Raw genomic sequence first — 25,139 nt, forward strand, 5'->3', positions numbered from 1 at the left:
CTCAAAAACAAAAGACTGTCGGAAAAACGACTAACCCCAGGCTGTGTGGAGGATGTCAGCCGGGGGGTATACGTTTCCTCCATACGAACATCGCAATTTGTGTTGCCAGCGGTTGTTGTTTTTGGCGTTAAGACGGCGACTATTTCTTTTTTTCTAGACAGTAGAGCAGGAGTAAATTTGATAGATGCCCATTTTGCCCACACTATGGGTTTGTCTCTCTGTACGCTACAGAGACCTATTCCCATATTCGCTATTGATTCTGCTCCTCTGTCTCAGAGAAACCTCACTCCCATTGTCCATAACTTACACCTTCGGGTAGGGGACCACCATAACGAGTTGCTTGCATGTTATGTTCTGGAGGGGCTTCCCACTCCGGTGGTGTTGGGTCTTCCCTGGTTGGTAGCGCACAATGCAGTGGTGGATTGGCAGGCCAGGGAGATATTGGAGTGGAGTGAGCAGTGCAGAGAAAATTGCTTAAATTGCAATTGCTTAGTCGCCTCCATAGCTACCCTACCCACATTTGTTTCAGACTTTGAGGACGTTTTTTCTGAAAAGGGTTGTCAGAAGTTACCACCTCACTGTCCTTATGATTGCCCGGTTAACCTGATTCCCGGTGCAAAATTACCCAAGACCAGGTTATATAATTAGAGAGAGACAAGCCATGAAAGATTATATCTCCGAGAGCTTGGCTAAGGGACACATCAGACCCTCTTCTTCAACCGTGGCTTCAGGGTTTTTCTTCGTTAAAAAGAAAGATGGGGGCCTGCGTCCTTGCCTAGATTTTCGCGAATTAAACCAGATAACCATCCGAGACCCATACCCTCTTCCTCTCATTCCTGACCTGTTTAATCAGATTGCGGGTGCTAGGTGGTTCTCCAAACTTGATCTTAGGGGGGCCTACAATCTGATTCGTATCAAGGAAGGGGATGAGTGGAAGACAGCCTTTAACACCCCTGAGGGGCATTATGAAAATCATTATGAAAATCTAGTCATGCCTTTCGGTCTGACCAATGCTCCTGCTGTCTTCCAACATTTCGTTAATGACATTTTTAGTCATCTTATCGGCAGGTTTGTGGTGATATACCTAGATGATATTTTAATTTATTCGTCGGATCTGAAAACACATGAGGTGTATGTCAGACAGGTACTGCAGGTCCTACGGACGAATAAATTATATGCTAAAATTGAAAAGTGTGTTTTCGCCGTTCAGGAGATACAGTTCCTAGGGTATTTATTATCTGCTTCAGGTTTCTGTATGGATCCTAGGAAGGTCCAGGCAATTTTAGATTGGGATCTTCCTGAGAACCTCAAAGCACTGCAACGGTTCTTGGGCTTCGCAAATTTCTATAGAAAATTCATTAAAAATTATTCGGTGATTGTAAAACCCCTTACTGACATGACTAGGAAGGGGACAGATTTTTCTAAATGGTCTGACGCCGCTAAAATTGCTTTTTCCTCTCTAAAAGAGAGGTTTACCTTGGCACCTGTACTAATCCAACCTGATGTCTCCCAGCCTTTTATTGTTGAAGTAGATGCGTCAGAGGTGGGAGTGGGGGCTGTGCTGTCTCAGGGTCCGTCTCCTGGCAAATGGCGTCCTTGTGCTTTCTTTTCTAAAAAACTATCTGCAGCAGAGAAGAACTATGATATTGGCAATAGGGAACTATTAGCTATTAAACTAGCGTTTGAAGAATGGCGTCACTTTTTAGAGGGGGCCATCCACCCCGTCACTGTGATTACGGACCACAAAAACCTTCTGTACCTCGAATCAGCTAAGCGTCTCACCCCTAGACAAGCTAGGTGGTCGCTATTTTTTACCAGGTTTAACTATGTTATTACCTATCGTCCTGGGGCAAAAAATACCAAGGCAGATGCATTATCTCGTTGTTTCCCTGGAGGGAGTAATGTGAGTGATCCGGTACCCATTCTACAAAGAGGAGTGGTTGTCTCTGCGGTACACTCTGCTCTGGAGGGGAAGGTGTCAGAGGCCCAGGGGGACGCCCCGATCTCTTGCCCCTCAGAGAAATTGTTTGTACCGTTGAACCTGCGTCTCAAATTATTAAAGGAACATCTTAATTCGGCACTTGCTGGGCACCCGGGTAGTAAAGCAACCTTGGAGCTTTTGTCTCGTCGTTTTTGGTGGCCAAGGTTGCGTCAGGATGTAATGGATTTTGTGTCTTCTTGTTCTACTTGTGCGCGTGCGAAAGTCTCTCATACACGTCCTGCAGGGTCTTTATTGCCACTTGTCATTCCCAATAGGCCATGGACACATCTGTCAATGGATTTTATCACTGACTTACCTTTGTCTGCGGGTAAAACAGTTATCTTGGTAGTAGTGGACAGGTTTAGCAAAATGGTACACTTCATTGCGTTACCCGCACTACCTAATGCTAAGACTCTTGATCAGGTATTCATCAGTGAAATCGTGAAGCTTCATGGGGTCCCTTCCGATGTTGTTTCGGGTCGGGGAACCCAGTTAATTTTGAAAATTTTGGAAAGCTTTTTGTTCCCGTTTGGGGGTACACTTGTCCTTTTCCTCAGCTTTCCATCCTCAGTCAAATGGACAGACTGAGCGTACCAACCAAAACCTTGAGACATATCTAAGATGTTTTGTGTCTGAAAACCAAGAGGTGTGGTCATCATATTTACCGTTAGCCGAGTTTGCCATAAATAATCGCCGTCAGGAATCTACTGGCAAGTCACCATTTCTTGGTGCATATGGTTTTCATCCCCAATTCTGTACTTTCAAAGAGGGGGGGTCTTCTGGGGTTCCCGAAGAGGAACGGTTTTCGTCGTCTCTTTCATCTGTATGGCAGAAAGTGCAAGCTAATTTGAAGAATATGGGAGGTAAATATAAATGCATGGCTGATAAGAGACGGTCGCCAGGTCCGGACCTAGGAGTGAATGACTATGTGTGGTTATCTACTAGGAATATTAAATTAAAGGTTCCCTCTTGGAAACTAGGTCCTAAATATCCAAAATTGTTGATTCTCGTCGGGTCCGCCGTTCTCTTCAGTATCTGGTGCATTGGAGGGGTTACGGTCCCGAGGAAAGAATGTGGGTTCCAGCGTCTGAGGTAAACGCCGACAGGTTAGTTCAGGTTTTTCATGCCTCTCATCCTGAGAGACCTAGTCCTGAGTGTCCGGAGGCCCCTCGTAGAGAGGGGGGTACTGTCACGAGGGTATCAAGAGCCACGTCTGACTCCGTTATACCCGGGGTCAGGAAGTCACAGCGGGTGGCTGCGCGTTCGATGTACAAAGACAGTGCTGTTTCGTAATGGTAGCTTTCTGGGTTTGCCTTGCAATCCTTTTTGGCTCGCTCAGAGATCCGTAGCTTCTCCTCCTCAGCTGTTTCTTGTCCAGCAATCCCAACCTCCTTATATTCATATCTCCCACTTCTCTGGTTGCCAGATATAGAGCTTCCTGCCTGGACTTCTATACTGACCCACTGGAGCTGAGTAGCTGAGATCCCTGGTTGTTGTTCCAAAGTGTTACCCTCCGGATCCCTGTTGGGCCTTGGTGGTCTGCTGTTGTCGCCCACCTGGGATTATATGTTTGTCTGTATTGTCTGTCCCCTCCTTGGTGTTTTCCTCTTAGTGTCAGTGGTGCGGACTAGTGATCCCACCGCCCTGTTCACTACACAGGGTTCATCTTAGGGAAAGCCAGGGTTTAGGCACGTGATCGTTGTACGGGTGAGGAACCCGTCTAGGGACGTCAGGGCAGTCAGGTGCCAGCCGCAAGGTGAGTCAGGGGTCACCACCTTTCCCTCTCCCTTGGACAGGGCCTTCCCATTTCCCTCCCTTTGTGTGACGCCGGTCATTACAAGGAGAGGTCCATAGGAGTGGAATGTGAACAACCATCTGTTGGATCGAGTGTCGAGTCTGCACTGTGTCTTAAACTGCTGATATCAGCGCGGTCCCTGAAATTGCTTGTGGATTTGACTGTTTTAAGGAGACTGAACCTACTCCTGGATAAGGGTTCCGCTGCTTATTTGTGACTGTACACCAAGCTTTTTTTCTCTTTGCTATTTAGTATCTAATGGGTGTATTTCACAATGACAAATGCAGCAAAGGCTGCAAAATTATAATTTTTTCCCTAAATGAGTGTTTTTTTAATAGCAGAATAGAACAACAGTATCTAAAGGGTGTATCTCACACGTACAGATGCAGACAAGGCCGCAAATTAAGATTTTTGCCCAAAATGTTTTTTTTTTTATAGCAGAATAGAACAACAGTATCTAAAGGGTGTATCTCACATGTACAGATGCAGACAAGGCCGCAAATAATTTTTTTTGCCCTAAATGAGTGTTTTTTTAATAGCAGAATAGCACAGCAGTATGTAAAGGAGGTATCTCACAATGACATATGCAGCAAAGGCTGCAAAAAATTTTTTTTGCCCTAAATGGGTGTTTTTTTTATAGCAGAATAGAACAACAGTATCTAAAGGGTGTATCTCACATGTACAGATGCAGACAAGGCCACAAATTAAGATTTTTGCCCAAAATTTGTGTTTTTTTAATACCAGAATAGCACAGCAGTATCTAAAGCGTGTATCTCACACGTACAGATGCAGACAAGGCCACAAATTAAGATTTTTGCCCACAATTTGTGGTTTTTTTATACCAGAATAGCACAGCAGTATGTAAAGGGTGTATTTCACAATGACAGATGCAGCAAAGGCTGCAAAATTAAGTTTTTTTGCCCTAAATGGGTGTTTTTTAATAGCAGAATAGAACAACAGTATCTAAAGGGTGTATCTCACACATACAGATGCAGACAAGGCTGCAAAATTAAGATTTTTGCCCTAAATGTGTGTTTTTTTAATACCAGAATATGACAGCAGTATATAACACTTGATTTTCACACGTATAGATGCAGACAAGGCAGCAAATTAAGTATTTTGCCCAAAATGGGTGTTTTTTTAATACCAGAATAGCACAGCAGTATCTGAAGCATGTATCTCACACTGACAGATGTAGACAAGGCCGCAAATTAAGTATTTTGCCCTAAATGGGTGTTTTTTAAAACCCAAAAAATTATAGCTGTATTTCTCGCTTAAATTGCACACTGACTAATGCGGCAGAGGTTGTTTTTTCAAAGCCAGAAAATTATTGAAGTATTTCAAGCTTGTTTTTAACAATCACAGATGCAGCAAAGGCTGCAATATTAAGTATTTTGCCCAAAATGGGTGTTTTTTTTAATAACAGAATATGACAGCAGTATCTAAAGCGTGTATCTCACACTGACAGATGTAGACAAGGCCGCAAATTAAGTATTTTGCCCTAAATGGGTGTTTTTTAAAACCCAAAAAATGATAGCTGTATTTCTCGCTTAAATTGCACACTGACTAATGCGGCAGAGGCTGTTTTTTCAAAGCCAGAAAATTATTGAAGTATTTCAAACTTGTTTTAACAATAACAGATGCAGCAAAGACTGCAATATTAAGTACTTTGCCCAAAATTTCTAGCTTAAATTGCACACCGACTAATGCTGCAAAGGCACCAGATATAGGATATTGCCAAAAATGGGTGTTTTTTTAAACCCAGATTATTATTGCAGTATTTCAAGCTTGGATTTCAATGTCAGAAAAACACATATGCAGTGCTGGTGCACTGAGCTTGCATAAAATGGCCGCCGCCGACCACATAACTAACAGACGGATAAAAGTTATTTTTCTCTGTCACTGGGTTCAGGGCAGGGTAAAAAGATTGTGCACTGCACCCACACAACTAAATCTATGTAGATCGCTGAGTTCAATTGGAGTTCTGATTAAAGTTTCTTTCCTATTCTCTCCCTCACAGCATCAGCATCCTCTCCCTACACTAGTGTTAAAGGGGATATTAATTATTGATATTTCTGCAAATCTCAATAATTAATATTCATAAATAGGCGTGAATCGTCTAGTGATGACTCGACCTATTTATGCCTAAATCATAATATATATAACTAACCTAGTGTCACAGTCGTTACCTCTGGCTGTGACCTTCTGTCTATGCTCTCGCTGCAGCTCCGTTCCTGTGTGTTATTTGTGGTTCTTTATGGGTTAACTCCCCTGTGTGTCTATTAGGAGTTAATCCTCTCTGTCTGCTCCATGGGTGTGGCCTCTCTGCTGCACCCATGGAACCTGTATATAAGGCTGAGGTTTCCTCAGTTCTGGGTCAGCTCTCCTGGTGTGTGTTGTCTTGTCCTGCTCCTGTTTGTACTCACTCTCCCATGCTGCTGACCCATGGGATCCCTGTCTGTCTGTCTGTGCTTTGTGGGTTTCCTACTTGTTCATTCCCGTCCTCCTTGATGTCCTCTTTCCTGTGTTTCTGTTATCTGTTCTGCCAGTTATGTTTTAGTTACCTTGTGTGTATTCATGTCTCTGTTCAGCAAGTCCTTCCTTGCTGCACCTTTCTTTGCAGCAGAGTGCCATGCGCAAGGCCAAGCAGTTTACTACTGGTGGAGCAAATCCTTCTCTGCTCATTGTCACTCCTGTTTCCTTGCTATGTACTCCTGCTTGTGTTATTAGTTGCCCTGTTTTTATTTGCCTGTCTATGTTATGTTTGCCTATGTGCCGTCGGTACCTTCTGGTACCTGTTGTCCATTCGTTCTTGCTGTCACTGTCTAGTTCTCGCTCTGGAGTGGACCCTGGCAACTTCCTGCTGCAAAGTCTAACCCTACCATCTGGGGCCCTAGTGAATACCAGGAGTTGCTTAGTCACGCCCCTCTGGAGTATTACTAGACAGTGGCGCAGTGGGGGTTTTCTCCCACTGTGCCGACGGTACATAGAGCTCATGTTTTGTCTGTGCTGCCTTCCCTGGTTTTTGTTTGTGCGATAAACTCTTGTGTGTCTGTACCTGATTTCCGTTTGTTTATTGCTTGACGACGCGGTGGTCTCTCCTGGGACCTCCTACTCGTGACACCTAGCTAGGTTATGTTAACTAGCTAACTACCTCTGTTACCTATACACTCCACTGAACTACACTACGGATATTGCTGCGATGCCTTACTACTACAAAAGACTACACACTGTGCTTAAATAAAAGGTATTTATTAAGACACTAAACGTTACAGTCTAATATTTGCTTATAAATATATATATCTATATCAATGGAATAGATATATATATTTATAGCAACACACAGCAATATAAGTACACACACTATAACAACACACCAATACGGTTCTAACTACACTAACACAGTCCCAAGTCCTCCCCAGAATCTAACTACAATTACAATAATACATTTACATTCTCACAAATATCGGTAACCCACCCGCCTGGCTACTCACTCTCCCTACGGGGTACAAGGGGTTAAACACACAATTGTGGCACTGCAGGGGTAGATACATGCAGGCCAAGGAACACAGGGTGGTTCTGGGAAAGGCAGGGCAAGGGGTAACCCAGGAAAGGGTTAACACCTGTGGCGATTTCAGGGATTCCACTGGGCAGGGATAGAGTACTGGGGTACAGGGACTCTGCAGTACAGGGCTCTGCTGGGCACTGACTGCAGGAGTTAATCTGCTGCTGGGAGTTCAGCAGGGGTTAAGGGCAGCAGCAATGCTGTGGGGTTACAGGGTCCACAGGGGGGCTGCTGGGTACTGAAGTGGTTAATGGCAGGGGGCAGTGAGAATTCAGGGGATCCCAGGGCAATGCAGGGAAGGATAGCAGGGGTTCAGGGCAGCAGGGGTTAAGGAGGAGGGAGGACAGGGAAAGCGATACTTAGTCTTCCAGGGCAGGACTCAGCAGCTGCTCGATCTCTGCCTCCCTTCTCCCTTTGCTCTTTAGTGGAGCAGCTCGACTGCTCGGTTTTCCCCTCCTGGTCTCCTCTGGGCTGGTGGAGATCTTCTCACGCAGCGCCGCCTGTCAGTGCTGCCTGGACTCTTCTTGTCGGGGTTAGGGAGTTTATTGGAGCGCCGGATGCGCTCTCCTTCAGGGGGGGTGCCGGGGGTCCTGTGTCCTAGCGCAGCGCAGCCCGGATGGCTGCCTGCACTCTCTTCTATGTCGGGGGGAGAAAGGGATCCCGCACTTCAGCGCCGGATGCGCTCACCTTCAGGGGGGGGGTCCCGATCTTGTCTGAGCGCTGGCTGCGCTCCTCCAATCTTTTGAGCGCAGCACAGCGCTCTCTTTCAAGGAAGCCGGTCGGGGTGCTAGCCTCTAGAGCGCAGTGCCGCTGGGGTATTTAAACCCAGCGATGCTCGCTCCCGTTTTGCCGCCCTGCAGGCGTGCGCACGCATGCCCGCAGCCAGGACCATATGGGCTGGCGCGGTGATATGACATCACCGCACCAGCCCACGCTCCCAGGCGGGGGGATCCTTTGATCCTCCCGCCTGTGGAGATATCGCACATCTCTGGCGCTGTAATTACAGCGCCGGAGGTGAGCGGCACACAGGGGCATGGGAACTCTTTGTTGCCGGAGATGGTGACAAAGGGCAGAGGATCTTTATTGATCATCTGTCCTTTGAAGAGGTCGAAACTGGACATAATTGTCCAGTTGTCGGTCTCTCCCCACCCAGCAGGCACATTCCAGAGGGGGGGCATCCATGGGAGCTTCTGGGCACAGTTTAACTGTATATATATACCTATAGATACTTGGGGCACATCCATAAGTAAATATATATACACTGCTCAAAAAAATAAAGGGAACACTTAAACAACACAATGTAACTCCAAGTCAATCACACTTCTGTGAAATCAAACCGTCCACTTAGGAAGCAACACTGAGTGACAATCAATTTCACATGCTGTTGTGCAAATGGAATAGACAACAGGTGGAAATTATAGGCAATTAGCAAGACACCCCCAATAAAGGAGTGGTTCTGCAGGTGGTAACCACAGACCACTTCTCAGTTCCTATGCTTCCTGGCTGATGTTGTGGTCACTTTTGAATGCTGGCGGTGCTTTCACTCTAGTGGTAGCATGAGACGGAGTCTACAACCCACACAAGTGGCTCAGGTAGTGCAGCTTATCCAGGATGGCACATCAATGTGAGCTGTGGCAAGAAGGTTTGCTGTGTCTGTCAGCGTAGTGTCCAGAGCATGGAGGCGCTACCAGAAGATAGGCCAGTACATCAGGAGATGTGGAGGAGGCCGTAGGAGGGCAACAACCCAGCAGCAGGACTGCTACCTCCGCCTTTGTGCAAGGAGGAACAGGAGGAGCACTGCCAGAGCCCTGCAAAATGACCTCCAGCAGGCCACAAATGTGCATGTGTCTGCTCAAACGGTCAGAAACAGACTCCATGAGGGTGATATGAGGGCCCGACGTCCACAGGTGGGGGTTGTGCTTACAGCCCAACACCGTGCAGGACGTGGCATTTGCCAGAGCACACCAAGATTGGCAAATTCGCCATTGGTGCCCTGTGCTCTTCACAGGTGAAAGCAGGTTCACACTGAGCACGTGACAGATGTGACAGAGTCTGGAGACGCCGTGGAGAACGTTCTGCTGCCTGCAACATCCTCCAGCATGACCGGTTTGGCATTGGGTCAGTAATGGTGTGGGGTGTCATTTCTTTGGAGGGCCGCACAGCCCTCCATGTGCTCGCCAGAGGTAGCCTGACTGCCATTAGGTACCGAGATGAGATCCTCAGACCCCTTGTGAGACCATATGCTGGTGCGGTTGGCCCTGGGTTCCTCCTAATGCAAGACAATGCTAGACCTCATGTGGCTGGAGTGTGTCAGCAGTTCCTGCAAGACAAAGGCATTGATGCTATGGACTGGCCCGCCCGTTCCCCAGACCTGAATCCAATTGAGCACATCTGGGACATCATGTCTCGCTCTATCCACCAACGTCACGTTGCACCACAGACTGTCCAGGAGTTGGCAGATGCTTTAGTCCAGGTCTGGGAGGAGATCCCCGTCCGCCACCTCATCAGGAGCATGCACAGGCGTTGTAGGGAGGTCATACAGGCACGTGGAGGCCACACACACTACTGAGCCTCATTTTGACTTGTTTTAAGGACATTACATCAAAGTTGGATCAGCCTGTAGTGTGTTTTTCCACTTTAATTTTGAGTGTGACTCCAAATCCAGACCTCCATGGGTTAAAAAATTTGATTTCCATTTTTTTTTGTGTGATTTTGTTGTCAGCACATTCAACTATGTAAAGAACAAAGTATTTCAGAAAAATATTTAATTAATTCAGATCTAGGATGTGTTATTTTTGTGTTCCCTTTATTTTTTTGAGCAGTGTATATATACATATATTTAAATCCAACACTTCCCTCAACAACTAGTAACAGCAGAGTGACGTGCAGCACTACGTGACTCCAGCTTATATAGAGGCTGGGTCACATGCTGCACTGGCCAATCACAGCCATGCCATTAGTAGGCATGGCTGTGATGGCTTCTAAGGACACAGAGTTAAACGCTTGTTGATTGGCTGCTCTGCAGCCTTTCGAAAAGCCCCAAGAAATCGCCAAACCCGAACCCGAACTTTTACTGAAATGTTTCGGTTCGGGTCCGGGGTCCAAAAATCCTAAAATTCGGTACGAACCCGAACTTTACAGTTTGGGTTCGCTCAACCCTAGCCATCACTCCTGTGGTGGACCTGTCTGTCAGCTTGGGCTTCAATGCCACATCTAGTGTCTTTGAAAATACTTTAATTGTCATCCGCAATGCTGATAAAGGTGGAGGTGTAGTCATCCAAAACAGAGATGATTATGTCAAAGAAGCTTTACGCATTTTATCTGACACGACTATTATCTTCCCTTGGAAGAGGATCCTTCTGGGGAACACAGGATAGCATTAAAATCTCTGATTGATTCAGCTAAACATATACTTAGCAAGAAGGAACAAGAATACATCCTCAAATCAGATTCAGTCATGGCACTTTTTTACCATCTACCCAAAATCCACAAGGATGTTCAAAATCCCCCTGGCCGCCCCATCATATCTGGGATATCCTTGCTGACCTGCAATCTGTCTCACTATGTGAACGTTTTGCTACAGAAATATGTGATCCAATTACCCTCATATCTTAAGGATTCCACCTCCCTCATAAAAACACTAAAGGGAATCACATGGAGGGATACTTATTCGTGGATAGCCCTTGATGTTGCGACCTTATACTCCAACATCAATCATGAATTGGGTATTAATTGTGTTGACCATTTTTTAGATAAAGATCCATCAGTACCGGTTGACCAAAAGTCATTTATATTAGAATCGATTAAATTTATTCTGACGCACAATACATTTTCTTTTGGTAAACAATTATATCTCCAATGCAAAGGTACCGCAATGGGTACGCGTTTCGCACCCAGTTTTGCGAACCTTTTTATGGGAGCATTCGAAGATAGATACATTTACATGCCCACCGAGTGGTCAGATAATATTGTTTTATATCGACGCTATATAGATGACCTCCTTTTCATATGGGACAGGGATTGTAATTCCATCGAGAATTTTATCAAACACCTCAATTCTTCTAATTGGGGTATAACTCTGGCTGGGACGTATGACCGTTCCAGAATTGAATTTTTGGATCTGGAAATGAACAGTAATGCTAATGAAATTGAAACCCGTACGTTTTTTAAAAAAGTTGACTGTAACAGTTATCTGGAATATTCTAGTCTACATTTCAAAAAATGGAAGACAAATATCCCTTTTGGACAATTCAAAAGATTACGAAGGAATTGTTCCCTCACCAGGGACTACAAAGTAAAATAATACGTAGGAGATTCCTGAAGAAAGGCTACCCTCATGGAGTCATTGAGGCAGCCTATAATAGAGCCAAGGATCTTACACAGGATGACTGTTTATCAGTCAGCAAAAAACATCAGACAGGTGAGGAACAGCAACAAAAAGAGAAATGGGGTGCCAATTTCATTACCACTTATAGTAGCAATCACAAAGATGTGAGAAATATACTCTCTAAACACTGGCATATCCTCAAAAAAGACCCATTCATAGGTAAATCTTTACCAACACGTCCACCTCTGACGTTTAGAAGAGCAAGAACCCTAAAAAATCTATTGGCACCCAGTAATCTGCGTGAACAACACAATAAAAGAGCGGTATCAACTGTCAGCTCTTTTTTGCCATCGAGATTAGTAGGTAGTTCAAAATGTAGACAACCCAAATGTTTGTGTTGCCTCTCCATACGCAATTCCACCTCATTCCGAAATAACAACACTGGAGAAATTTTCAATATTAAACAACAATTGGATTGTGGGTCCAAAAACGTGATCTACATACTTGAATGTCAGTGTGGATTACAGTATGTGGGACGCACCACACAAACATTGCGCAATAGGCTGAACAAGCACCGCTCAAATATTAAAAAGAAATTCATGCAGCATAGCGTGTCAAGACATGCTACTGATAAACATCAGGGTCTTTTTTCAAGTATTTCTGTTTTGCCCATAGAACAGATTCATACAGACAGCCGGAATATTATGCAAACAATCAAAAGACGCGAAATGTTCTGGATCTACAGACTGAACAGTTTGAATCCTCAGGGTTTAAATGAGGCTTTCGAAATCAATTTGTAATTTCCAGATACACTGTAGTATGGCTACCAATAACAAACACATGTACGCCATTAAAGTAGGGTAAAAAAGATCTTCGCAATACTGTTCACTGCTTATACCAGACCCAGATAATTGTTAATTTTTATACCAGAGAGATTTTTTTGGTTTTCAACCCCCGCCCCATATGATCAGATGGTTTCATTATTAGGTTTCATTATTAGGCCTCACCAGTGGATTTGGTGACAATCACACTGCCTGGCATCCGGGGGGGGGGGGGGGGGTGTTTGTGTATTTGTGCGCCTGTGCAATCCCATGCATATGCGCACGTGTCCATGAGTCCACTCCCAGTGAACAGACGGTGCGGTGGTGATTGTTCAACAAGACCCTTATTATCATCCATCACCTTATTATTCTTTCTGGAAGTGCTTTGACGCCTGCACTACCAGAAGGAACTTTTTATGTGATTTTCACGTGGTATTTTATATTCATATTCATGTATTAACTAGCGGGATATATATGCATTTTATTGTCTTATCATTATTTGATTTCATTTTTTTTAATTGTATGTATTCAATTGTATGAGTTTATCCTTTTATAAGCAGTTTATAGATGCTGCTCGTTTCTATATATATATATATTTAGGAGCCTTACCATATTCATGACCTAATTTGGTTTTCCCAGCTTTGGCTGTATGGCCCTTACTTCCTGCTCTTGCCTCCGTAACAGTGGACTGCTTCTATACAACAGAAGCATCCCTGTTACCTAGCAGCGGCCCTCACGTGACCCGGCCCCGATCATCTGATGCTGGCCCGGAACACGAGACATGATCTTAGACAGCAGACTGATCCCGTACCACCAGAGCATCTCTGTCACTTGGCAATGGACTTCACGTGATCCGGCCCCGCTCATGTGATGCGGGTCCGGAACTCGTAGTAGAATCACATCATTAATATGCGCTACACCGGGCGCTCCAGTTGCGCTTCCTGATGCGCTGTTAATTGCTCTTTATTTAAGTGCCGGCCCTTTTTGTCACGTGATTATGAAATTTGCTTTAAACAAACAGTGAGCATTATCAAATTAGATTTTCTACGGTGAAAGAAAAACAAGTTTATAGACACTATCAGTTGTCTATGAGGACTGTGTTAAAATACATAATACACTTGCTACGAATCTATGTAGGGAACACCTCCTTTGACCTGTGACCCCCCCCCCCTTGTAGGTGGTGCCTGCAGGTATAAATATGTGTGTCTTTTTGTTACTAAAACTTGTGCAGCTTCTTTGTACCTGATGAAGGGGAGTGATTCCCCGAAACGCGTTGTATCGCTGCAATAAAAGATTTTACATCTGATCCTGGCACCTGTTTGACGGATTTTTGCGCCGAGGGACTTCTCTGCTTTCCTTAAATCTAGTGTCTTGAGATGCTCCCTTTGGTGTGTGTTACACTCCGTCCTCTCAGACAATGAACTGGGCATAACTTACAAGATACAAGCACACATTTAGGATTTAGGTGCAGATTCTGTGTCTAAATCCGAATCAAATCCACTGACATATATCCCGCATAATAATACGTAACACTCGGAGTTTGGGGACATGACGCTCTCCTTATGGGCAGCACTGTCACATAAAAAAATGACTATTATTATAAATTGTATCATAATTGTAGGTGGGGGAGGTTTTTCTGTAGACAGTTATAATATATGGGGTTTTTATGCAGGATATCAACAGTAGAAATGTGGCATGTGGAGTCATCGGTGGTTAATAGTAGGTCCAGGCATTGCTTTTGCACTTAGGCTCAGGATGCCTAAATTTTCCCAGTCCTACCTAGAACCAAACCTATAATGAGCTATTTACAAGGACTATCTATGGAGAAGAAAAGCTGGTGAGACATTTGCACTGGGTGCTGGGCCACCGCACATTGGTCAGGGTATTTAGATACAGGCCTACAGCAGAGAACTTTATGGTTTCCCCAGGTGAAGGAAAGCCTAGCTATGTCTATGACCAGGCAGCCAGTATACTCAGCCTACTACAGCCAAACTGAACCCTTCACCCACCAGACCCAAGCAGTCAGAGGCATCCATACATAGTGCTCTGCCATCCATCAAGACTTTTATAAAATCAATACAAGAATTTGAAAATCCACAAATTGCTGGGACTGTTCCTCCATCTAAACAGGCCTAATCTTCATTTCTGCATGCTCGTACGAGTATTTGAGCCCTCTGCCAGTATTCCAGTTGATGCCATCTGCATAGGATGTGTGCTCTCCTAGGTGGTAGAGCCCATTAAGGTTTGCCCCGTGACAACTGCCATACCACCAGCCACCTTTAAATATTAAGGAACAACTGCCCTCATTAGTGTCGTTGTCTTCATCTTTAGTACTAAACTTCATGTTGTTTAGTCCTCCCATAGAATCACCTGAAAAATTACAGAGACATATCAAATATCAGAACATTTTAAGATTTACCGGCCTTCATCCTCACATCTATTGACTTTATTCTATGGAAAACTTCACTATATACAATTAGAGACATACATAGTAGAATGAGGACCCGGTAGCAAAGCTCAAAAGGCAAGACTAATTATCGTTTTGTCAACAAGGACTGAAACGTTACGACCATACGAGGTTGGCCATGCTGTACTTGGGATGTGACTTTGCATTCATACGAGTGGCAGCTGCGTCCTATTAAGTAATTACATCTGCATTGTTTCTTCTGTCTTCATTAGTAATGTCTGTGCAGTAATCCGAATTGTGTGGCCATTACCAATGAAGACCGAGGAAACAATCCAGATGTATGGAAATTAGTTAATGGGAAAACAGCTGCAGCTTAAACGGTCAATCGATACGTGGCCATGCTCGTACCCAATGACTTTTCCTTTACTCACCACACCACTCCCTTTTTATGACCCTTAACCCTTTGAGGACCGACCAAGGGACGTATTTGTGCATGTTTTTAATTGCCTGTATCATCTGATTAACCACTTAAGGACCACAGGTTTATACCCCCTAGTGACCAGGCCCTTTTTTTTACAAATCGGCACTTCACAACTTTAACGGTTTATTGCTCGGTCATGCAACTTGGCACCCAAATGAATTTTACCTCCTTTTCTTCTCACAAATACAGCTTTCTTTTGGTGGTATTTGATTGCTGCTGACATTTTTAGTTTTTCTGATATTAATCAAAATAGACCGAAATTTTCTAAAAAAAAGTGTATTTTTAACTTTCTCTGGTTAAATTGTTCAAATATAATTACATTTCTATACAAGTTTGTGTCAGAATTTATTGTGCTACATGTCTGTGATAAAAAAAAATCCAATAAGTGTATATTTATTGGTTTGCGCAAAAATTATAGCGTTTACAAACTATGGTACAAAAATTTTAATTTCCGCATTTTTAAGCAGCTCTGACTTTCTGAGCACCTGTCATGTTTCTTGAGGTTCTACAATGGCAGGATAGTATAAATACCCCCCCAAATGACCCCTTTTTAGAAAGAAGACACCCCAAAGTATTCGCGGAGGGTCATGGTGAGTTTATGTATGATTTTTTTTTTTTTTCACAAGTTAGCGGAAAATGACACTTTCTGAGGAAAAAAATAAATAAATAAAGTTTCCATTTCTGCTAACTTCTGGCAAAAAATAAATAAAATCTCCCACGGACTCACTATGCCGCTCAGTGAATACCTTGCAGTGTCTACTTTCCGAAATGGGGTCATTCGTGGGGTGTGTTTACTGTTCTGGCATTTTGGGCGGGGTTAAATTGTGAGCAACCCTGTAAAGCCTAAAGGTACTCGTTGGACTTTCGGCCCCTTTACGCACCTAGGCTGCAAAAAAGTGTCACACATGTGGTATTGCCGTACTCAGAAGAAGTAGGGCAATGTGTTTTGGGGTGTATTTATACATATACCCATGCTGGGTGAGAGAAATATCTCTGTTAATTGACAATTTTGTATAAAAAAAAATTAAAAGTTGTCATTTACAGAGATATTTCTCACACACAGTATGGGTATATGTAAAAATACACCCCAAAAACATTGCCCTACTTCTTCTGAGTACGGCGATACCACATGTGTGACACTTTTTTGCAGCCTAGGTGCACAAAGGGGCCCAAATTCCAATGAGTACCTTTAGGATTTCACAGGGCATTTTTACGGGGCCTCATGGGGCCGCAAAAGATGCAGACAGCACTCCGTGTGCTGTCCGCATCCATGGCTCCGTTCCGTGGCCCCGCAAAAAAAATATAACATGTCCTATTCTTGTCCGCGCTTTGCGGACAAGAATAGGCATTTATATTGCTGGCGCCCGTTCCATTCCGCAAATTGCGGAAGGCAACACGGGCGCCTTCCGTTTTTTGCGGATCCGCGGTTTGCGGACCGCAAAAAACGGCATGGTCGTGTGCATGAGGCCTTATATTGAGCATAAAGGTAATGAGATTTTTTTTTTTCGTTTAGCCTCTGGGCTGAAAGAAAAAATGAACGGCACAGATTTCTTCATTCGCATCGATCAATGTGGATGAAAAAATCTCTGCCAAAAAATGTGCAAAAAAAAAAAATGAGGGGAAAGGACATAGGAGTGCTTGCAAAGTAAAGCTGTGATCGCTAATAAAGATCCAAAAAGCTCAAAAGTGATCTTTATAGCGCCGCTGCGATTTTACGGTGTTTTTGCGGTGGGGCGGACTGAACGCAAGTGTGCGCACAAGATCAGGCCTGATCGGGCGAACACTGCGTTTTTTGTAGAGCCTAAGGTGACCCTAATGTACTGATATAGATCTGATTGCGATCAGTCTTGATCACTTACAGATACTATATAGTACTAGTGCTGATTAGCGACAGCGATGACGCTAATCAGTGACTGCGGTGCGGTGGGCTGGGCGCTAACTACCTAACAAGTAGCTAACTAACTGGCGGTGATAAGGGACCCTTAGGCCCCATTCACACGTCCGCAATTCTGTTCCGCATTTTGCGGAACGGAATTGCGGACCCATTCATTTCTATGGGGAAAGACTTTGTTCCGCAGATCTGCACTTCCGGGTCCACACTTCCGTTCCGCAAAAATATAGAACATGTCCTTTTCTTGTCCGCAATTGCGGACAAGAAAAGGCATTTTCTATATAGTTCTGGCAATGTGCAGATCCGCACATTGCCGGTGTTCGTGTTTGTGGATCCGCGGATCCGTGGATCCGCAAAACAGATACGGACGTCTGAATGGAGCCTTACAGGGGGGTGATCAATGACAGGGGGGTGATCACGGAGTCTATATGGGGTGATCAGGGGTTAATAAGGGGTTAATAAGTGACAGGGGGGGGGGGTGTAGTGTAGTGGTGCTTGGTGCTAATTACAGAGCTGCCTGTGTCCTTTCGTGGTCGATCCAAGCAAAAAGGACCACCAGAGGACAAGGTAGCAGGTATATCAGACGCTGTTAACAAAACAGCGTCTAATATACCTTTCTGATTTTGAGATTTTTTTAACATCTACAGCCTGCCAGCGAATTATCAGCGCTGGCAGGCTGTAGTTTAACTTCTCAGCTGTGCGTCGCTGTGAACGCGCGCTCCTGTGAGCGGGCGTTCACAGGAAATCTTGGGTCTCACGAGATGACACCAATAGGCGTCGCTGAGACCTGAGAGTGCCGCCGCACTGACGCCTATCGGCGGTAGTGTGACGGCAAGCGGTTAAGAACTTAAAATACTTTTTTTTTTTTGTCAAAATATTAGTTCTTATCAACAAATGGATCTAGCTTTATTTATTGTTCAAATACATTCTTAAAGGGAAAAATATATAATTATTTTTAAATTGATGACGGTAATCTTATGGTCCTCAAAGGGTTTTAAGCCAGTTCCTCACTCCCTTATTTGTTCAGTCAAGCAGTAACAAAGGAAATGGATAGAACCAGGGCTGGACCTCCTCCATTCCCTATAGCAGCCACAATTAATGTTTAATTCACTTAAAGGGCTTCTCTGCTTTGGATAATTCTAGCTTGTTAGAAAGTTCCTTTGACAGTAAAAAAAATCACATAGCATAGCAGACAACTTGACAAAATTGCATCTCACCTGCAGTTCCTTCCTGATAGGCTCCAATTAATAATTTATATTTCTCAGATTCATCCAATACTTTGAAGCTTGAATACTTGGCGAACACCATTTTACCTTCAAAATCTTGTAGATCAACACGTAATTCCCATGTTCCTGGGGATAGATAAAAACAGAATATTTTAGAAGCTGGAAACTAACATAGCTACAACAACATGGCAATGGGCTTGAAGAGCCTTTCCAAAACTCAACTCATTCCATCAACAAAAAAGGGACCATATAACATCAGAGTAAATATTTATATGCAAACCTCACTGCAGCAAAGATCTGGCATCTTCAGGGAGAGAGATCCCTACAATCAAGCCAGTGCCTGTGTGAACTGACCTGACAAGTACATATCATGTCTGGGAGTGGGAAGGTGGAGATGGAGAAAATTGTTGATCTAACAAGCATTAGGCCAACAGCTATCTTATGTGTATGGCCCATTTTAGTCCTACATAGCCATTATGTGTGGCCTAGAAGAGATGGTAGGGGGATCTCAAGAACTTTGGGTAGATGCAGAAACCAAAACTGTAACCTAATCTAGTTCCCATAGTTTCATAAATCAGGGAATATGATGAGCAGTGCCCTCAAATAATGGAGCTCTAGGTCAGCTAGTCCATAACAGGCTAGCAACAGCCAGTTATAGACCCTTCAGCCTTGGATACACAGTAATGGGTCGAGTAACGAGGAGAAAAAAAATCTATGAGATGATCTACGGGTTTCTCATTACCTGTTGAAGTTATTTGCTGAATATTGTCATTCCCCAGCCAAAATTCACTTAGCCGACTTCCAAAGCCTTTCTTATAAGCATTCCAAGTGCGGAAGAAGTCTACTGACCCATCCCAACGTCTCTGTATTACCTAAAGGGAAGAAAAGACCAGATTATCGAGACATACCTACTCGTTGTGGCTAAACTAAAGAAATGAATAGTCCTGGTTTGAACAATATAGTCTACAACAATGCTACCTGTCACGTATGAGGTAAAGGAGTAAACACCACACCGACAACCAGGTAGGAAGGGAAAAGCCACTAGGCCTCAAAACTAGGGAAGGGAAAGGGTCACCACCTAAAGAACCCTACTCCTTTCCCTGACTCCTAACTGTATGACCACCCCCTAGAGGTAGAGATGCCCATACACAGGAACCTGGAAGCCCTGGAGATCCTGAGGATCCCTAAAGATATTGGCAGGGCTGAGACAACCCGTTCCTTTTCAGATGAAGGAACAAGCGTCTCCCTGAGACCTAGCAACAACAACCAAGGGGAAAAGACAAAATACAAACAAGCGAGACACTTAGCTTCTGTTGTAGAAAAATGAGCAGGAACACAGGGAGAATCACACTCCAGCTTTTTCCAAAATCAAATGAAGCAGTCTACCGCATAGTCAGAAGAATGGGGTCAGACTATAAAGGGTAGAAGTGATGACCACTGAGCAACAGCTGGGACAAGGAAAGTGGTCATTAACCCTATCAACACTGAATCAAAAGAAATCAAGGAGGCTGTTAGATTCCTCCACGCTCAACCAGTCTCCCTGATCTCCTGACATCAGTCACCTGAGGGAACATAACACTACCACTATCCTAGAAACTACATGAATCATATAGCAAAAACATTTTCTCTGCTCAAAGGCAAATATGGAGATGCAGCCGCTCTAAGCTATGATTAAATTTCATAGAAGAGGATATGGTTGTGATGGATCCACATTTTCCTAATAAATTATCTCCTTGTGACTTCCCGTTCACGTATTGTATATACTTACAATCCATCCTCCATCATCTATGTCCATATCACACAGGACTTTCAGGGGACGGCTGCCATCTGGGTATATGGTGTACCAGTCACTGAGGACTGCCCCCTGATGTTGTATTTCTTTGCAGTTCCTGGCAGCTAGGAGACATATAGAAAAATTATTTTAGTAAACTTTGAGTTAATAGAAGGATAGGGTTCTCCATTTAGGGTTGTCACCTATCAGGAGGAGCAGAAAGCAGCGATAAAGAGCATCTTTCACTCCAGAGGGCCCTGTATGTCTTAGCACACAGACATACCATTGACTTCAAAGGAAATTGTGTAATACTTAATCTCCCCTGTGGTGGTGCTGTAGGAGAACTGAACACTTGCTGTCAGGTTCCCTCACGGATTACAACTGATCACATTGGGTTCGACCATCAGAAGACCTTGGCATCAACTTATTGTCAGGGGATCCTTGGTGGAGTAGAAGTTCAGCTCTCAGTAGGGGTCCATTTATGCGGGCAGATAATCAGCCATAACAAATGTAGATTGTCTATGTAGTAAGCTGCGCATTTTCTTCAATTTACATGGTGTAGTTATAATTTATATGTGAGGATGATCGTGGATTCGTCCCCCTATAGTTTGCATAACTGTCAGCAGCACTTCTCCTTCTTAACTGAGGGGATGTGCTGCCGACTAACGATAATGTGATCAACAAGAAACGAGCGTTGTCTCGTTTGTTGATGATTGATGGACATGCTTACACAGGACCATGGTCGGGAACAATCACTTGGACGATCATTGTCCCAGGTAATGGGGTCTAGACACATAACATACCATAGACTGGCTCAGTCGTCCCTCTATCTCCTTTCTCTCCTGTAAGAAAAATATATATAGAAATGTAAGCGAGTGTAATAAGAGCAGTTGTCCTTCCATATCCTCCCACAGCGCTCAGATATTTGGCAGAGCATAAAATGTGCCCGTTGTTTGAAAGATCTGAAAATACACGATGGAAAGATTTTGACGTCCTGGTGTTTTAAGACCTTTATCCTCTTGATGCCATGTCCAGGAAATAACAACAATTGCAGCAGCCATGTTAGCAACTATGGGGGTCATAATTGTGTCACACAGTCACCCAGGCTTCTTAGAAATCTTACTCCCCTACTCTTTCCATCAGACCTCATGCACACAAAAAAAACATGTGCACTGAGCCTGTGCGAAGCCACTCACTATATCAGAACATCACCTGCACCACCAGGCTTATTATCGATGGGTTCACCGGCGGATCTTCTGATACCCTGGTGGGGCCAGCTCAACCTTGTCAATGTGAACAATATGTTATTAATCCATAAGCCATATGAATTTCTGACTGTGCAATGGCTGCCCTGGAGGAAGCTTGGACTTGGACTTTTTTCTGCCTGACATTTGGAACCCTGACGTGTCTTCTCGTGTTTGGACCTTGGCTTGGAATCGTACCTCCCTTTGGTTTCTGATTTGCCATTGTTTTTGCTCTCCCGGGTTTTACCTTGAATGGGACTGAGCTCTTACTAGGCTATGTCTATGTGACCAATGCACGTGACATCACGTGGCCTAGGAAGAGGCTGCAGCACACACCTCACTTTCTCCAAGCAGCTGATTATGGGGGTACTGTGAGGCAGACCCCCAACTATAAGATATCTATGACCTGTCCTGAGGATATGTCATCAGTATTAAACAGTTGGACAACCCCTTTAAAAGTGGAAGGCTCCAGAAAGATGGCCTTCACATTATTGCATTATTGTTATATTATATTTTATTATACATTAAAGTTCTTTACTAACCTTTTTCACCAGGAGGTCCAACCTTTCCTGGTCCCCCCATGGATCCCATTTGCCCTGGAAAAAAATACCAATAGACTTATATACAGTGTCATACATAGAGAACGGGGGCCCCATAGCAAAGGTAAACATTAGGCCCCTTTCTACTTGACACCACCACATCCCTGTGCAAGATCTCACCGTCCATCACAATGGGGTCAAGATCAACCTGCAGCCCCATAGCAGCCGCATGGACTACCCCTATGGTATGTGTGCCCATTTACTTAAAATTCATAGATTTATGAATGTAGAGAGACACTTTATAAGATGAAACATATGGCGATATTCTATAGTTCCATAAACATCAATAGTTATTCGCCTTGTACCAACCTTTTTCTCCTGGGGCCCCAACATCTCCTTTTTGACCCGGAAGTCCAGGATGACCAGGGCAGCCTCGAAGAATCGATAATTTGTCTCTGTCCCCAATCCCTAAAACTTTCACTTCTGTCAATAAAAAATACATACATATAAAGGATAACTAAAATATTACAAGCATGTAATAGACAGAATAATGGAAATGAAATGAAAACCAAAGGAACAAATACAAGATACACTCATACACAGTATGGTGAGTTCATTTACTGATATTGTGCTGGTTCCTGACTTTCCTTCATATTAATATATAACATGTGTGGTTAAGGCTGTGTTCACACAATGAAAATCACTGAAAATGGTGCACTACAATGGTAGATGCAATCGACAATATATGGTTAAACCCTCACACTGATATTAAAATGAGACTTTCACCATTATATTCTTATATCAAGAACCCGCGCACCCCGTCATGGTCTCTCAATGTGGCACAGGACCTAACGCTAACCTACCTATGCCATATGGACTATTTATTATAGGTGCATAAAGTCCGACACACAGCCAGCAGCTCCCAGTTACCTCCAGTGTGAAATCACACATACAATGGGAGAAGGGAGGAGGCTCTGAGTCCCACCTATAACTGGGTCATGTGATGCAGGCTGCACAGGTGCACCTGAATGTTACCCATAAATCTAAATTAAGGCACATTGAAACCTGAGGTTGCCACACCTCCATGCATACATATACAAACAAAGTCATAGAATAGAGTGGTCAAAAGGCAAAAGATGCTCAAAACCCCTAATGCTCTAGCGCATTTTTTCCCGGGGGAGCAAATCCTGCCCATGTAGTCTGTTGCTAACAGCAATACCGAGCAAAAATGCATATAATGGAGGATGCCGGTAGCGGACCACATGTACCACAAAAACATCCTACACAGGTCTTAAAAGCAGAAAATGCTCAAAACCCCATATGCTGTAGTGCATTACTAACCAGGGGAGCAAATCCTGCACATGTGATCCGCTGTGATTGTATGCATTTTTGCTGGGGATTTCTGTTAGCAATGGATCACATGGGCAGGATTTGCTCCCTTGGGTAAAAATACGCTACAGCATTTGGGGTTTTAAGCATCTTTTGCCTTTTGAATACTTTATTCTGTGATTTTGTGTCCACACAATGCAATCGTTTTGCTTTTCTTTTTCTTTTCTTATGACTGTGATATCATAAATCTGTGCTACTGTTGTGATAATTTTTACAAAATCATGGAAAAAACCCACAATGCAATCATAACCTGTGAACACAGCCTAAAGAGTAATGATCAGTTGCTCATGAAGTACTCACCCGGACATGACTGATCACTGCTACAGAGCCCGGACACCATTCCAAACAGGAGTAGTACTGGCACACACATGACGGCCTCGAGAAGTTTACACCAGTCTTAAAGACTCCACATGGACTTTCTAACTAAATTTGTTGTCAAGACCCTTCCCTTTTATATATGTAATGTGCCGCCCCTCCACCCCACTGCTGTACTTTCCCAACCATGTCCTTATGAAATATTTGCCAACAGGCTTAAAGGGGTTGTCCTGCCCCTAATATTGATGACCTATCCTGAGGATCTGCGTGAAGCAGGTCTGGCAGGCTGTTCCGGCTGGGAACAGCCTGCTGGATCTGCTTCATGCAGATGTGAAACAAGCCTAAAGCAGTCAATAAAAATATAAGAATTTGGAGGGCGTGTCTAACCCAGTAGCCATTAACAATGAAGACCAACTAAACAGTGCCATCTTCATTAGTTAAATGTGAGGCAGCTGTGGGATAATTGGCCTCATGGTTCTTAACCACATCACAGCCATAACCTGACCGGCTCACAACCGTGCCGTGTGGTCGTACCCTTCAGCCAAACAAAGACCTAGGATGGACACTTTTACCGTAGATCAGGGGTGGCCAACTTTACAGACACAAAAAACGTATGACTGCCAGGAGCCAAAAGCTATACATTTACACAAACATGCGTGCACACGACAGTATTACTGCAATTGAGTTATCAAACATTTAAAAGTGCATTTGAACCGATGGGGTCATCTGAGCATGGGGTGTCATCTGAACATGGGGGGACATCTGAGCATGGGCGGTCATCTGAGCATGGGCAGTCATCTGAGCATAGGGCAGTCATTTGAGCATGGGCAGTTATCTGAGCGTAGGGCAGTCATCTGAGCATGGGCGGTCATCTGAGTATAGGGCAGTCATCTGAGTATAGGGCAGTCATCTGAGCATGAAGGTGTCATCTGAGCATGAGGGTGTCATCTGTGCATGGGTGGTCATCTGAGCACGGGCGGTCATCTGAGCATAGGGCAGTCATCTGAGCATGGGCAGTCATCTGAGCATAGAGAAGTCATCTGAGCATGGGCGGTCATCTGAGCATGGGCGTTCATCTGAGCATGAGGGTGTCATCTGAGCATGAGGGTGTCATCTGTGCATGGGCGGTCACCTGAGCATAGGGCAGTCATCTGAGCATAGGGCAGTCATCTGAGCATGGGCAGTCATCTGAGCATAGGGCAGTGATCTGAGCATGGGCGGTCATCTGAGCATGGGCGGTCATCTGAGCATAGGGCAGTCCTCTGAGCATGGGTGGTCATCTGAGCATGGGCGGTCACCTGATCATGAGGGTGTCATCTGAGCATGAGGGTGTCATCTGAGCATGGGCGGTCATCTGAGCATAGGGCAGTGATCTGAGCATGGGTGG

At 44.3% G+C, this 25,139-nt stretch overlaps 2 protein-coding genes across 2 annotated transcripts in view; one reads left to right on the forward strand and one right to left on the reverse strand.

Annotated features, from left to right (window-relative positions):
- LOC121009269 (ficolin-2-like) overlaps positions 1-25,139 on the forward strand; it is a 231,123-nt gene that overhangs the window by 106,247 nt on the left and 99,737 nt on the right. The gene's annotated exons all lie outside the window — the stretch shown is intronic.
- LOC121009275 (ficolin-1-like) lies at positions 14,591-23,792 on the reverse strand. Its single transcript, XM_040442279.1, has 8 exons — positions 23,738-23,792; positions 22,418-22,531; positions 22,052-22,105; positions 21,069-21,107; positions 20,263-20,390; positions 19,237-19,366; positions 18,486-18,620; positions 14,591-14,859 (listed from the first exon to the last, which is right to left on the reverse strand). Exons 1-8 carry the CDS (start codon positions 23,775-23,777, stop codon positions 14,612-14,614), a joined length of 888 nt encoding a protein of 295 aa, XP_040298213.1. The 5' UTR covers positions 23,778-23,792; the 3' UTR covers positions 14,591-14,611.

This window comes from Bufo bufo, chromosome 8 (genome assembly GCF_905171765.1).
Source record: "Bufo bufo chromosome 8, aBufBuf1.1, whole genome shotgun sequence".
Classification (NCBI taxonomy): Eukaryota; Metazoa; Chordata; class Amphibia; order Anura; family Bufonidae; genus Bufo; species Bufo bufo.